We start from the raw sequence: 16,019 nt of genomic DNA, 5'->3' as shown, positions 1-16,019 counted from the left end.
AATTAGATTTTTTTTTTTTTTTTTTTTTCAGTCTAGATAGAAGATTGTCTTGTTAAAAAGACAATTCTAGAAATAAATTCAACATAACAAAAGCACATCTCGGATCAACTTTTAATAGCATTTAAATCTGTTGTTGATGAGCATGATTTAATTTCTTTTATTATTGGTGACTTTTAACCTGCTTATTTTTCTTTTATCATATCTCAGGATAAGAATTTTACTTTGGAAAACTTAACTGCTGACAAAGTCTTGAAATCTTGACCAACAATCTTAATGGCTTTGAGGGTTCCTCACTCTCTACTTCAAATTCGCGAAGGGCTTGTCTCATAATAATAATCTTATTGCTGATATAAGAGATTGAATCTACTATTGGTCGTAAAGGACGTCGATGGTTATCATGTTGGGTAATCAAATATAATTCAGATACGAGAATATAAGCTATTTATTAAATGGGTTACATGAATTATTCAGATTTATGAGTTATTTAGCTAAAAATTATTCTAGTTTTTGTGAGGTTATCAATTCATTTAACGGATTAAATAAAATTGAGATAAGCACTAAATACAACCTATTTAATAATAGACTTGGGCGGATTAATCCTTTTATGATCCAAAGTTGATTATATTAAAGAATAAACCCATTTAAAATCTTCAAGTTGGTTTATCTTATTGGGTCAGAAAAATGCCATTGTTAAACAACAGATTGCGATTTAAACCCCATCTTCTGGTACCAATTTTCTATTTCTGGAAGAACATAACTATTCTAGATATGCTCATGAGTTCTTAACTCATCGACTTGTCTAAAAAACTATTTCACTAGATAACGGATTAGACTGCATTACCTGGCATTTATCAAATTAATATAATCTTTTCCATCGGATCAGGATGTACAATCTTGAGAGGACTCGCTTTCTTTCGGCAAATGTGGTGGGGAAAAAATGTTTGTTCCTTATTGCAAGCTTTTTCGTTTTTCTTTCTTCTTTTGGACCATAATGAATCTATTGTTTGGGCATAAAGTCCCATCCTGATTCTACTTATTTTGGGAATTGGCGAATGGAAAATGCTATACGGAAGAGTGGAAAAAGATGGAACTTTCTTGCAACAATTATTCGGAGGTAGAAAGGAAAGAGGATTTACAAAAAGGAGGTTTGTTTTTCACAAGGGAGTTTAGGAGGAGCAGGAATATATTCCATCTCATCCAAATTCTAATTTTGATTTCAGCATCAACCCAAATGCTATGTTCATTTGAACACATCCTCCATCTAGAACTGATACACTTATCTGGATTCAAACATATAGAAAGATCAATTTGTACCATAAACGATCCTTTAAACAAGGATTGCATAATTTATATGCAAATTGTATGTTATATTATATTATTTGTTGGGGAAGACAAAAGAGTCTTAGTCCAAGTGAAACAAAGTTTTTTTTTATTTTTTTTATTTAATTTAGGGTAACTGACCTCTACTTTCAAAACTTTGACTAACTCGAGCAAGTCGGACTCCACTTTAAGCTTGCTGTAAGCCGCCGCGATCTATAGGCCAAGTCTAAAAGCTCGCGTCTTCACCTCCAACGATGAACCGCTTGCAATTGGCTCCCACGTTGCCGATAGTAAGGCCCCGTCTGCTGTTCTGAGCATCGCCCCTACTCCACTTTGATGGTCTCCTTCGGAATAGCCTCCATCCACATTGACCTTTACCCATCCTAGAGTGGGCTGTACCCACCGAGTGCTACCAATTATCTCCTTTCTACTTGTTGCTCTCCTTTGCTTGACATAGTCCTTCGTCAGTTGCACTATGTGTCGAGTAACTTGTCACGGACTAAGTCTTTGAGATGGACAAAGACCGTGCGCACTCAACTTTCAAATTGCAAAGTTAAGTCAGCTGTTCACTTCACAAGCGATGTACTTGTTTTGGATTGCGACAAAGCAAAGACAAGCAAAATATAATGTTTGGCAAATAAGATTGCGATTCTCTATTGATTGGAAAAGAAGTTACAAGACTTGCCAACGACAAAAAATTTAAAGTGGCAGGATAGCTATCGAGGGCAAAATGAACACCATTGAGCCAGTGGCACTTTGGTTGCGAAGCTGGCTTACTTAATGCTTCTCAATAGTTCTTCTATACTACTAAGTATAAGCATCCCCAATTCTGCAACCCGGGGGTTCAAAAGTCTTGTGGGGTGTTATGTTTTGAAAGTAAGCCCTATTTGAGTTTTAGCCCATGAGTTTTATAGGCATGTGCAGGGAAAATCCCAAACTAGTGTTGCGACGACACTAATATTGCAATCCGAAGGTTGCTTCGCAACGAGCTCTTGAAGGAAACCAAAAGACACTCAAAAACATGCAAAAGATATGGGGTTGGCATCCCATTTACAAACTCAAAAAGCGGTAAATACAATAGGACCGACATTGGGAACAAAACAGTCCTAACAGACTCCCCCACTTAGACTCTCGACGTCTTCGTTGAGGTGATCTTCGACTACTACCAAGTGATGCTTGACTTCATCTTGACGTGCTCGCCAAGTTCTTCTTCTGGTAGGCTTGAACTTTGTCTTCTTCATGCCACAGAGCTTCTTCAAGTTCCCAACTAGCTTCTGACATTGGAAGATTCTTCCATTTGACCAAGTATTCGGTCTTTGTAGCTCCGTTGGGCAAATTCCGCACTCTGTTCGCTAAGATGGTGTCAACCTACCTTTCAAGCCATGCCATTGTGGGATTTGGCTGACTTGATACATTGCGAAAAGGGTCTTCGCGATTGGCATGATACGGTTTGAGGCAACTCACATGGAAAACCGGATGGATTTTAAGCCAAGCCGAGAGTTGCACTCGGTAGGACACATTGCCTACTTTGTTGATGACAGGAAGGGGCCTTCATATTTGCGAGCAAGTCCTTTGTGCACCTTGCGAAAGAACTTGAGCGATGCCAATTGAAGCTTGACTAGCAACAAATCGTCTTTCTTAAAGTCTTGCAGCCTTCTATTTTTGTCCGCCTACTTCTTCATCTTTTGTGCTACCTTCTCAAGATAGGCTTTGGCAATCTCTGCATTCCGATGCCACTCTTTGGCAAGGTGATATGCCGAAGGGCTGCTGCCTGTGTAACTTACCACCAAAGTATGTGGTGTGGAAGATTGTTGTCCCATGACAACTTTGAAGGGGCTTTTGGTGAATGCAGAGCTCCGCTGCAAGTTGTACGAGAATTAGGCAACATCAAGTAGCTTGACCCAATCTCGCTGATTGGCACTAACAAAGTGCCGCAAGTATTGCTCAAGAAGAGCATTTATTCTTTCGGTTTGGCCATCAGTTTGGGGATGAAGGCTTGTGGAGAAGAAGAGTTTTGACCCCAAAAGTTTGAACAACTCCATCCAAAACCGACCCAAGAACCGAGGATCCCTATCGCTCACGATGTTTTGTGGAACTCCCCAATACTTGGCCACATGCCTTAGGAACAAATGAGCTGCTTCATCAGCGGTGCAATGTAGCGAAGCCGATATGAAAGTCGTATACTTTGATCCATCACAACCAACACTGAACCAATGTCCCCGACCTTTGGCAAGCTCGAAATGAAGTCCAAAGAGACACTTTCCTATGGCCACTCAGGAATGGGGAGCGGTTCCAACAACCCACAAGGCTTTGCACGCTCCACCTTGTCTTGTTGGCAAATGAGACAAGTGCGCACGTACTCTTCGACGTCTTCCCCCATCTTTGGCCAATAATAAGCTCTTTCCACAAGAGGTAAGGTTTGATGTACGCCCGGATGACCTGCCCACAAGGTGTCATGACACTCCTTGAGCAGTTCTCTTCTCAAGTTGTTCGCCTGTGGCACGTACACACGGTTTCCTTTTGTCACGATGAGTCCCTCCTGGACCGAAAACCGTCGCGTCTTGCCTTCATCTACAAGCTTCTTGAGGGTCTTTGCCATCGGATCACTTTGCATCCCCTTGCAAATTTTCTTTAGAAGCGACGCTTACACTTGGCTTGTACTCTCGTTCGCCACCGCTTTGAGAGTAGCAAGTTCAGCCTTGCGGCTTAAGGCATCTTCAACCTGATTTGTTTGACCGGGTTTGTACTCCAAAACTATGTTAAATTCAGCTAAGAAGTCTTGCCATCTTGTTTGCTTTGGAGAGAGCTTCTTTTGAGTTTGGAAATAACTCAAGGCAACATTGTCAGTCTTCACCACAAAGCGAGACCCAAGGAGATAATGCCTCCAAACACGAAGGCAATGTACGACCACTGTCGTCTCCTTTTCATGCACCGTATACCTCCGTTCCGTATCATTCAACTTGGGGCTTTCATAAGCAATCGGATGTCCTTCTTGCAAAAGAACTCCTCCGATGGCATAATCTGAGGCATTCGTGTGAACTTCAAACGGAAGGGAGTAGTTTGGCAACTACAACACAGGTTCCTCCATCACCGCTCTCTTCAAATCAGCAAAGGCTTCTTGACATTTGCTTGACCACTCCTATGAGCGGTCCTTCTTCAGCAAATCAGTCAGCGACGCAGCCCTCCACGAGTAGCTTGTAATGAACCGTCGATAATAGTTGACAAGTCCCAAAAATGAACGAAGTTCTGTCACCTTCGAAGGGACTTGCCAGTCATGAATGGCACGAACTTTCTCCTCGTCCATGCGAATGCGTCCTCCGCCAATTTGGTGTCCAAGGAACATGATTTCCTCTTGTGCGAAATAGCACTTCTCCTTCTTCACATAGAGGGAGTGGTCCACTAGCACTTTGAAGATGGCTTTGAAATGTTGGATGTGCTCTTCCAACGTCTTGCTGTACACCACGATGTCGTCAAGGTAAACCACCACGAACTTGTCAAGGTCTTCATGGAACAGCTGGTTCATAAGTGTACAAAAGGTTGCAGGGGCATTCGTTAAGCCGAATGGCATCACCAAGAATTCGAATGTACCATAACGTGTCACACACGTTGTCTTTGCCTCATCACCTTCCGCAACTCTGACTTGCCAATACCCCGACTGCAAGTCCAATTTGGAGAAGTACCGCGCTTCTCCAAGTTGATCAAATAAGTCCGCGATGAGAGGGATTGGGTACTTGTTATTGATCGTCACTTTGTTCAAGGCGCGATAGTCTACACATAGTCGTAGACTTCCATCATGCTTCTTTTGAAATAGCACCGATGCTCCAAACGGTGCCTTTGAGCTGCGGATCAACCCACCTTTAAGCAACTCATCAAGTTGCTTCCGAAGTTCCACCAACTTTGGAGGAGACATGTGGTATGGTGCACGGACTGGAGGTTTTGTCTCTGGCTCCAATTCGATCTTGTGATCCACCGCTCGTCGAGGAGGCAAGGTCTTTGGCAATTTGGGCGGCATCACATCCCTAAACTCCTTCAAAACCCTTGCGACCCCAAGAGGAATTGGGCTATTCTCCAAAGGATCCGCCTCAAGCTTCAAGGTTGCCAAGAATGTTTGCTCACCCTTCTTGACACCCTTCTTCAACTGAAGTGCTGAAAGTTGCTTTGTCTCCTTTGTCGTCGTCTTCGCCACCGGGACGACACAAAGGAACTCATCCCTCATCATGCAAAGAGCATTAAGAAATGGCATTGGCACTCCTCTTATCGTTTGTAGAAACTCTATCCTAAGAATGACTTGGAAGTCATCCAAAGGAACTGTCATGAAGTTGGCCTTGCCTCTCCAAGACCCAACCGCAACATGCACATCTTTCACTTGCCTGGCGATCGGTTGAGACTTCGAATTTACCACCTTCATTCGACTTGAGTCCTTTGAAAAGAGCAATCCAAGTCGTTGTGCTTCATGGTCCGCTATGAAGTTGTGAGTGGCACCAGTGTCAACCAACGCCTTGGTCGACTTTCCATTGAGCTCAATGTCGACGAACATTAGCTCATTTGGCTTTCGGTTCTTTGAAGGCAAAGACTTTCGCTTCTCCCCCACTTGAGCCTTTAGTGCATTTAAAAGCTGCAATGCCCCCATGCGAGGGCTTTTCGTCGACTTCTCATCGTTGCTCTCCGAACTTTGCTCTTGGGCTTGCACTACATTGAGCGACTTCCGTTGTGGGCAATTCTTCACAAAATGTGGCCCTCCGCATAGGAAGCACCCCTCCTCGGGACTCTTGTTTGGCTTCACACCCTTTTGCCATGATCCCTTCTTTTTGCTTTGCATCACCCCTTTGCCTTTCGGCCTTGGGGCTTTGCATTGCTCATCGAAGGTTTCTTCTTTGGGTTTTCAGGGGCTGAATAATCCGTCAAGTGCTCCGCCATAGCTTGGGCCGCCGCTAAGTCAGGAATGTCCCGACGTCGCAACTCTGTTTGTGCCCAAGACTTCAAGCCTTCCAAGAAGTGAAAAAGCTTGTCCTTCTTCGACATGTCCCAAATATCCAGCATGAGCATCGAGAATTGTTTGACATATTCTCGAATCGGCCCCGTTTGTGTGAGATGTTGCAAACTCTGCCTTGCGATGAACTCCACATTTTCAAGAAGGAACTGCACCTTCAGCTCCCATTTCAAATCCTCCCAAGTCTTGATGTTGTAGTGGCCACCTTGGATGTCCTCATAATGAGTTTGCCACCATAGCTTGGCATCCCCATCGAGGTACATCATTGTGAAGGTGACTTTTGTTTCTTTAGAGCCCGGTCGCACCACCCAAAAGTATTGCTCAATATCGAAAAGAAAGTTCTCCAACTCTTTGTCATCCTTTGCGCCCTAGTAGCAACGTGGTTTCGACACTCTGACCCTTCCAGAATGTCCCTCTACTTGTGCGACGGGTTGCACGGTGCTCATGGCTCGCGTGAGTACCGTCACCCTTGTGGAGAGGTCTGCTAGCTGCTCTTTGAGATGTTGGACAGCTTCCTTGGTGTTGTCTCGCAACGTTTCGACCTCGTCGTCCATGTGTTGCCGATACGCCTCCAAGCGATCCACCCTATCACCGAGAGTGTATATTTGAGCAACATTGGCACTCAGTTGCGAGATGTGTGCCTCCATGTCATCAAACCGCTCCCTGTTCTTTGATGCCTTTCAGAATTGCTCAGATGTGGTTCTATAATCAACACTGGCACTACTGGTCATTTGCCCAAATTTGCTGTATTTGTTGCTTGACTTGTCTCTCCGCCTTGCTTATGGCACCCCATTTCGCAAGGATGTTGCTCTTGTCGACCCGCTCTGATACCACTTGTCACGGACTAAGTCTTTGAGATGGACAAAGACCGCACAGTACTCAACTTTCAAGTTGCAAAGTTAAGTCAGCCGTTCACTTCATAAGCGATGCACTTGTTTTGGATTGCAACAAAGCAAAGACAAGCAAAATATAATGTTTGGCAAACAAGATTGCGATTCTCTATTGATTAAAAAGGAAGTTGCAAGACATGCCAATGACAAGAAATTTAAAGTGCCAGGATAGCCATTGAGGGCAAAATGAACACCATTGAACCAGTGGCACTTCGGTTGCGAAGCTGGCTCACTTAATGCTTCTCGATAGTTCTCATATATTACTAACCCGAGGGGTTCAAAGGTCTTGTGGGGCATTACGTTTTGAAAGTAAGCCCTATTTGGGTTTTGGCCCATAAGTTTTATAGGCATGTGCGGGGAAAATCTCAAACTAGTGTTGCGAGGACACTAATATTGCGATCCCAAGATTGCTTCGCAAGGAGCTCTTGAAGGAAACCAAAAGACACTCAAAAACATGCAAAAGACATAGGGTTGGCATCCCATTTACAAACTCAAAAAGCGGTAAATACAATAGGACCGACATTGTGAATAAAACGGTCCTAACAAACTTCTCCAAGGTGGTCCACCTTGCCCTTAAACACCTTAGCATTGCACTGTTCCCATGTTAGACATAGGGAGGACACAATGAGTGCCAAGCATTCCTCATTTGCTTTTGCGTCCTCACTCCACACTGCAGTTATCCAGTCGGGTGTAGGCTTGCTCGACCACTTTGTTCCCCGCCCTTGGCTAGAGGTGACCACTACAGAGTGCTCAACCCCTCCTCTTATGGTTCCTAGGAGTTGAGCACTCTGTATTTGGCTCGCAAGATCTTCACCCATGGGCAGTTTGACCTGTTAAGCACATTGAACACGAGCTTCTCGAGAAATGCTGTCCTCGCCATCTTGAGCTTTTGGATGGCCAAGCCACCCTCCTCCTTTGCAATGGTCACCCGTTGCGTTTTGCCTAATGAATGCTCTGGCTTTTTTTATTGATGGCTTCCAAGGTTGTGTCCGACAACCAAGTGTATCCCATCTAGTATGTGGGAATTGCTATGATCGTCGCATTGATTAAGGTGAGCTTGTCGACTGTCGAAAGCACCCCTTGCTTCCAGTTGGCTAGTTCCTTGCCGATCCGATCCATGAGCAGCTGGTGTTCCCTCACTTTGATTTTGCTGTCTGAGATTAACACTCCTAGATATGTGAAAGGCATGCACGCTGGCTGCAGCCCTAGCTGGATGCAGACTGGTGCTTTATCATTCTCCTTGATCCACCGGGGGAGAAGTAGCTTAGACTTTCCTCAGTTAACCTTTTGATTTGTTAACCTAGCATACTTGGTGAAGCACTCTAGGATACACGTCACATTCGCCTCGGTTGCCTACGTGGTGAGTAGGAGATCATCTGCATACAGCAGATGAGTGAGCTGGGCCTCACCTACTCTAAAGCTAGCCAGGAGTCTACTCTCCTCCTTCTCATTGAGTAAACTGGAGAGATTTTGAGAGACGATGATAAAGAGGTAGGGGAGAGTGGGTCTCCTTGCTAGAGCCCACAGAAAGGCTTAAGTCATGGCAATGGCAAGCCATTGATGAGGAAGGAGAAGATAGGGGAAGGAATGCAAGCTCTGATCCACGAGCACCATCTGGTCAGGAATCCCATCTGCGTTAGCGTTTGGATCACCGCTTCCCAACAAACCCAGTCGTATGCCTTCTCCATGTCCAACTTGAGCATCATTACCGACGGTGCACTTTTATTGTTGGCAATCGAATGTGCCATGGGCCGCCAGCATATTATCGGCGATGGCCCGGTCAGCTACGAACGCCGCTTGCTCTGGCCCAACCAGTTGGGTAGAAGCACCTGAAGAGGGTCGACTAGAATTTGGTAATGATCTTGTAACTGGCATTGCAAAAAGAGATTCGTCGAAAGTCCTTTACCATGGTGGGACTGTCCTTTGGAATGAGAGTGATGAAGGTCTTCCCCACTATTGAGGAATCACTCCATGGGATAAGAAATAGCTTATAGCTGAACATAGCCCGTCTCATAGCTCTTCCTAGAATTTGACGTAGACCTCCAATTGGATGCCATCTGGCCCGGGCACTTTGTCGCGTGGGAGGCCCCATAGAGCTCTCTTGATCTCATCCTTTGAGATGGGTACTATCAGCTGCTCCGCCTCCATCGATGAGATCCGTGAGAGCTACGATCATCTCAGATTATCACCCTCTCCTACTGGCAACTAACCCTATAGTTGGGTGTAGGAAGTTTTGAACGTCTTCTCCACCTCCTCCTTACTTTGCACCCACTCACCCTTCTCTTGGAATATACCTGATATATGGTTCCAGTGACACTGTATTGAGGCCGTGAAATGGTAGAATTTTGAATTTTTATCCCCTTCTTGAATCCACTTGAGTCGGGCCCTCTACAGCCACTTGATGTTGATCTGTCGACTGAGGGCCGCTTTGTGGTTGTAAAGGCTATGTAGACATCCGAGTCCATGATTATCTAGCCCTCCTTCTGCATCAAGTTCTTCCCATGCTTCAAGCTCTTGATGGGTTTCTACCAGTTTGGCCTCAATCTCACCTATAGCTATCCTACTCTAGTGGTGCATTTCACATTGCAACTTACAGATCTTGTGCATGAAAATCTACATGGGATTGCCCCTCCCCCTTTTAGCCCAAACCTTCCTAGCAATGTTTTTGCTTTCAGCATCGTCGAGCCAATAGAACTCATAACTGAAAGGTCTAGCAATGTAAAGGTTCGACCGCGGATAGGTGAGCAGGAGGGACGTATGGTCCAACGCTGATCAATCAAGATGGATGACCTTGCTGAGAGAGTGCTACCCCAACCACCTTGTGCTCGCGAGCACCCTGTCCAGGGGCACCCAAATATGGCGACTGCCTCGCTGGTTATTGTACCATGAAAATGGCAAATCTTCATAGCCAAGATCACATAGGCTAGCCGCTTGGACAAAGTCTCCAAAACCTTTCGCCTTCAGTCCGAACTCCACCGTGCCATTACTCCTCTTCTCGTGGATGCTCAAATAAGCATTGAAATCATTGGCCACCACCCACGGGCTGTCGATGGCAACTGTCAGAATCATTTCCTCCCATAGGTTGCGTTGTTTCATACTGGCATAGGCTGCTGTAAACCTCCATGTGTTATCGGTCGTCGAGGTGATCACAAAATGCGCAGCATACCAGGATGATGCCATTACATCGACCTAGTCGATCTTCATTTTCAAAAGCAGGATTATGCCTCCCGATGCACCAACTACCGGCACCGCAAACTAGGACCAACACCTTCCTAAAGCCTTCGCTATTGTTCCTGCTTTCTCCCTATCTACATGGGTCTCCAACAACACCATTATCTCCATCTGATGTTCCCAGTTCAGATCTCGGTATCTATCCAGAACTTCCTTCTTCATCACTCCCCTATAATTCCATACAAAGGCCTTATTCATTAGCCTTTCCCTTATCTTCGCGTGGGTGGAACCCACCCCTTCTATTCTATGGGACCCACTTTGCATGGTTCTTCCATAGTACGTGGTGTGCTACCGTGGCCTCTTGCACCGGTATGCATCTTGCCCACCACTCGCTCCGATGGTTTTTGAAGCTTTGCATTGGAGTTAGACTTCCGGTGGTCTCGAGCCACAACATTCCCCCCTTGCTTCGGTTTGGCTCAGTTTGCATCTCTAGGACCTACTAAGGATTTCATCCCTAATGCCTTGCTTAGTGCTTCCTCCTATTTTGACCCTGTTGGTTTAGACGTCGTCCTTCTATTTGGCTTACGTTGTACCTTAACCCATGGGATGTAGATTGCCTCATGTCCTTCACCATCATCTTCTACTCCTCCGTCTCTGTCTACATTCTCCAGCATTGCTCCTGCAGCCGGCATCTCACTATTCTTCTTCTATCCCTCCGACCTTGCCCAATTTGCCGAGGGGTAGGCTTCCTCCTTGTGATTGATAATTTTGTAGCCATAACATAACATAGGGATCACTGATAGGTCGAGTTCATCACAGACGTGAAGCGACTTCTTGTATGATCTAAAGTGGTCTCGTCCACTCGTAGTGGCTTCCCGAAGTAAGCCAGCCACCGAGAGAAGAGCTTCTAACTCCTAATATTCTTTTGGGAGGTTAGGTAACTGGATCCACACCGGTGCGGTGGCGAAAGCCGCCAAGGATGGTCTGAAGTTATTTCTTCAAGGTATCAGATTGAGAAATTTCTGCAAGACCGTCCATGGCTCATTAAATAATGCGTACTCCATATCCTTCCTCCCGGTCGAATCAGAAGATGTAATACCCATCTTCCATGTCAGAGACCAAAAAACCTTCTATACCCTACCATAGTCTCGCAAAAGGTTCCTTTGAGTTTCTCTAGAGGTATGCCTCTACCGACGAATCTCCCGAACAGAGTCATCTTCCACTTCTCCCTGCACCACTCGAGCACTTCGGGCGAAACAATGACACAGTCGTCAGTTTGTTTCTTGAGTTTGGCTAATATCTCAACTGGAATCTTTCCATCCCCCTTCTTGGGCTGACTTGTTCCAGCCGCTACTGACGCCCAAGACCTTGGGCGCATCTCCTCTCAGTCCTTTGCTGGTTTGGATGCAGTTGCTCGCCTAAGGAGGACATCCTCCCCCCCTGCTGGAGTGGGAGGTTCTTTACCTTCTCCTTTGCCAGAGCTAGTCATTTGGTTCTGTTAAACAAGGTTTGACACAAATTATTTGTTGGGGAAGACGATGCATGTACTAGTTTCTCCTAGGAATGCTGCCTCCTACCTCCACAGCAGACATGCATAAATTGGAATACTAATAAGCATAAACACTCCTCGATCTAATCTCGTGAATTCTAAATTCCAGTCAGCAAATAATTGTAATGAAGTTTTTCTCTTGAAAGGAAAGAATAACTGGAACACAGTTTAACAGAAATGTTATCAAGCAATTCAGATAGATAATTAGTAGATATTATTACTGATTAACCATAATGAAGTACATGAATGAAGAAAGACGAGTTCACTAGACATTAATCAACCCACAATAGGAAGAAAGAGGACGGTTGAACCATGTAAAACTGCATACATCTATTGCTGATCAATGCTATTTTGCCATTTTCATCGTCGTTATCATTACAGGTGGGAAGATCTAGTTTTCTCCATTCCTTCTGCCAAAATTGCAAGAGCCAGAAGGTAAAAAGGAGAAAGGTCGCGAGAATTCATCAAGTCCATCAAAGCTACAAGAATCAAAGTTCATTGGTGATAAATAGTTAAAGCTATCGTCAGCAACTTTGGTGTCAAGACTCTTAATGTCCTGTGATGTGCTCCCAGGAAAGTTACATCCTATAATTCCCTCCATTCTGCTCATCAACACACTGCCCTCTGCTTGCTCAGACATTCCTGAAACTTTGCTATCATCCAAGGAGATGGCAGGTGTGTGACCTTGGAATAGCGCAACATGGCCGAACAGCTTATCCTTCCTCGAAAATGTAGTTCCACAAGAGCAAAGCCACTTGTCCCGACCACAATGTTTCTCATGAGTTTTCAGGTCAGCAATAACCGAGAACTTCTTGGTGTTGCATCTGCTGCAGATATAACTCTTGTCGCAATGGCTTCTCTTGTAATGGTTCTTCACACATAGTATCGTCTTGAGGGGTTGGAACTTCTTGTGTTCCTTGTTCCTTTTGCACCCAAGAAAGGGGCATGAGTACCTCCTGATGAGCGTGGGTTCTGCGTTTAATTCCTTGGTGGGCTTGGCAAGGGCAGCCGGAGTCTTGTACTCATCCCCATGACCTCTCATATGCATCCTTAGATTAGCATCTCTCTTGAATCCCTTTCCACAGATCAAACAGAAGTGAGTGTGAGGTGCTAAAATCTCTTCCTTTTCTAGTTGCAGGACTTCATAAGAACCAGGGGGCAGGTTTTCTCCATCTATACCATCATCGCTCTCTTTCAAATCGTGATCTTCAACCGGAACGGACTCAGAAACTTCACCCTCACAAGCATTCAAACACTTGATCAGCTCATCTCCTTCTTCACTAGAGGTATTGAAACTTTTCATCAGTTCAGCATACTCTGAAGCCTTGGTTAGATCAGGAGTTACAACCTCATTATGTTGTGGACTGCCATTCAAGACAAAGCTAGTCGGAGCACTAAGTACACCTCCTAGCTGTCCAACTGTAGGATTAGTCGAGAGGAGTGTGTTCTTGATTGAAGGAAGAAGAGTTCCAGCAGTTGAGATCAATTGAATTAAGATGCAAGTCAGATCTGCTGTAACAAGCTGTTGCCGAACAGCCAATTCACCAGTTCTGTTGGGGAGCTGATGCTCCTCCTGATCAATGATGGACCGAACGATATCCTGAACTTGGTGGATCTTTTGCTCGAGGAAGGAGAGATTGCTTAGCATTGTTCTTGGGTCCCAATCCAACATCGAACTATTCATAGTTGGAGTTGATCCAAACTGATTTGAGGTCTTAACCTCTCTATCAGGATGATACAAGCTCTGAGATTGGGTCTCAAAAGGTGGGGAAAAATCAGTGAATGTTTGCCCAGGTCTTGGGGCGTAAGGCACATTTGAGGGATTAAATTGGATGAATGTTTTATTATGGTTGACATCTATTGCTGCATCACTCGTCATTGATGAAGAGGATGATTTCATTGAAGCTTTGGGAGTTGTTTTCATATTGATATCCACTTCAGCTTTCTCTCTTAAAGTCTACTGCTCAGAGAGAACTGCAGGAACACATTTTATGAAGCACAAAGTGTAAGATAAAATCAAAGTAGATCGCATGACCAAATTCCTGATATAAAAAACCTCCTAAATTGCATACTGAAGTTAAAATCTAACACAGCTGTAACTCCACACATTTCCTGCCGCCTTTGCAGATCGCTCCCAAGAGCATACAGACTATAAATTGAGGAGTTATAAAAAATACACATCTAACCTCCTTCCAACCTCCATTAATCAGAACGTAAAGGATTCTTCCATTTTATCTTCCTTCTTCTAGAGTTCTAAGATATCAAACTAATCCATACACCAATAACAAACAGATCTAAAAGCATATAATCCCATATAACAACCCACCATAATCAGTTCTTTTAGCAGAAAATCTTCAAATTTCGCAACTCCCAAGATGGATCACACCCAAAAGCTCTTGATTTGGGTCGCTACAATTCCGAGAAGAAGGCACCGGAATTTGATGGGTTCCAAAGCAAGTAAATCTTACATCTAGATCTTTCATGTCCTAGACCCAAAAGAACAAACTCAAAAAAACCCAAAATTTCCCACATGGCCACTACCAAAACTTCTCCTAAGCACCATTCCATCAGAAAAAGTTGAAAAGAAAGAAAAAAAAGAAAAAAGATCTTGCAACGAAGATAGTAACAACCAGAAAGAAGCCACTTACTTGGAGTAATCCAACGCGCTTCCCGAAGAAAGTAATCCCCAAGACTCCACCTTTGATCGATCTCTCAACTAGCCGGATGCATCCTTGATCCAAACTCCCATCTTTAGAGCTCCCAATCTCTCCCACATCTCCCAATTTCTCCATGTTTGACTTCTCCTTAGAGTACACCGCAGGAAAGCACTAATTTAAAATGCTCCCCCAATATGATGAGGAGAAATAGAGCTCCCCGTCGAAGATCTCCCCGTATTTTATTGGAGTAGTAGTTTAGACTAACGAGATCCGAAGGTACGTTAAAGAGAGTGGATATGGAAGGCGAAGGAAAGAGAGGAACCATGGAGGTGAGCAGACGTCAGCGATGAGGTGGTGAGCGGAGTCGGACAAATAAGAGGCCCACGGGGTCTGGTCACCGCCAGACCACTAGGTTGAGGAAAAGAAGAGAGAGAGAAAAAAAAATGGACCACTTTTCCACTTCTTCATTATTCTTTTCATTTCTAATGAGTTGATAAAGGAGATCCGAAGCTTTTTTCATGGATTTATGCAACCCTACTTATCCAAACATATTATTTGATTCGGATCAAATAAATTATAAAAGTGAGATTCTGGTGGGAGCGAGGTTTAGTCCCACAATGGAGTAAAGATGTATATATGTGGTTCCTAAACTTGGTTTTGGCTCTGGCTGCGCCTCCCTCAAATTTGGGTACACTATCATTTCAGTTTGGCAAGTAATTAAAGATCAAAATTTTCACTAGAAATTTTAACCATTAAAATGGGTGTTAATATTTCTTAACAATATCTTAGAAAAACCGGCATTACGTGTGAAAGTCATGTTTAAAAGGAAAAATAGTAATTTTAAAGGTCAAAATGGTGCTAATATTTTTCAACCGTGTTTTACAAAAAATAGTATAACATGTGAAAAATAGGTTTAAAAGATAAAATATTTTAATAATCAAAACGAGCATTTATATTTTTTTAACCATGTTTTGAAAAAAAAAGGTATAACTAAAATAATAATTTTAATAGTCAAAATGGGGGTTAATATTTGTTAACCATGTATCAGGAAAAGTGGATATAACATGTGAAAATTAGGTTTAAAGGAAACGTAATAATTTTAACAGACAAAATGGATGTTAATATTTCTTAACCATGTTTTTAGAAAAATATATAGTTATATGATAACATGTGGCCATTGCATACATAGATAATATATAGCCATCGCATACATAGAGATTATTATGTTGTTTAGTTTAGTTGATTACATACAAGAGAATTAACATATGTAGTCATTGCATATATAGGTGAATATTACCTATTGCTACTACATATGCAAAACCCCTTATGTTACAATTGTGCATGTAGTGGTTTCTCTTTCAAATATTGCATACCTACCGGTGGCCTTATAAGAATTGTATACCTAGCTTATATTAATATAGACCATTATACGACTCGGTCTA

The 16,019-nt window shown here is 43.7% G+C and overlaps 1 protein-coding gene across 1 annotated transcript; it reads right to left on the bottom strand.

The window, feature by feature from the left end:
• Positions 1-12,117: 12,117 nt before the first annotated feature.
• Positions 12,118-14,957, bottom strand: LOC140772329 (zinc finger protein STOP1 homolog). The gene is made up of 2 exons (XM_073114351.1): positions 14,569-14,957; positions 12,118-13,894 (listed from the first exon to the last, which is right to left on the bottom strand). The coding sequence occupies exon 2, from the start codon at positions 13,842-13,844 to the stop codon at positions 12,312-12,314; it is 1,533 nt and encodes a 510-aa protein (XP_072970452.1). The 5' UTR covers positions 13,845-13,894; positions 14,569-14,957; the 3' UTR covers positions 12,118-12,311.
• Between the last annotated feature and the right edge of the window lie 1,062 nt (positions 14,958-16,019).

This window comes from Typha angustifolia, chromosome 12 (assembly GCF_048772165.1).
Source record: "Typha angustifolia cultivar Huaian chromosome 12, ASM4877216v1, whole genome shotgun sequence".
Lineage (NCBI taxonomy): Eukaryota > Viridiplantae > Streptophyta > Magnoliopsida > Poales > Typhaceae > Typha > Typha angustifolia.
Note: the sequence above shows the minus strand (reverse complement) of the source record. Positions and strands in the feature narration are given on the sequence as shown.

What these genes read in the sequence shown, in the direction of transcription:
- LOC140772329 (XM_073114351.1), bottom strand. Translation starts at nt 13,844, where the DNA reads ATGAAAACAACTCCCAAAGCTTCAATGAAATCATCCTCTTCATCAATG.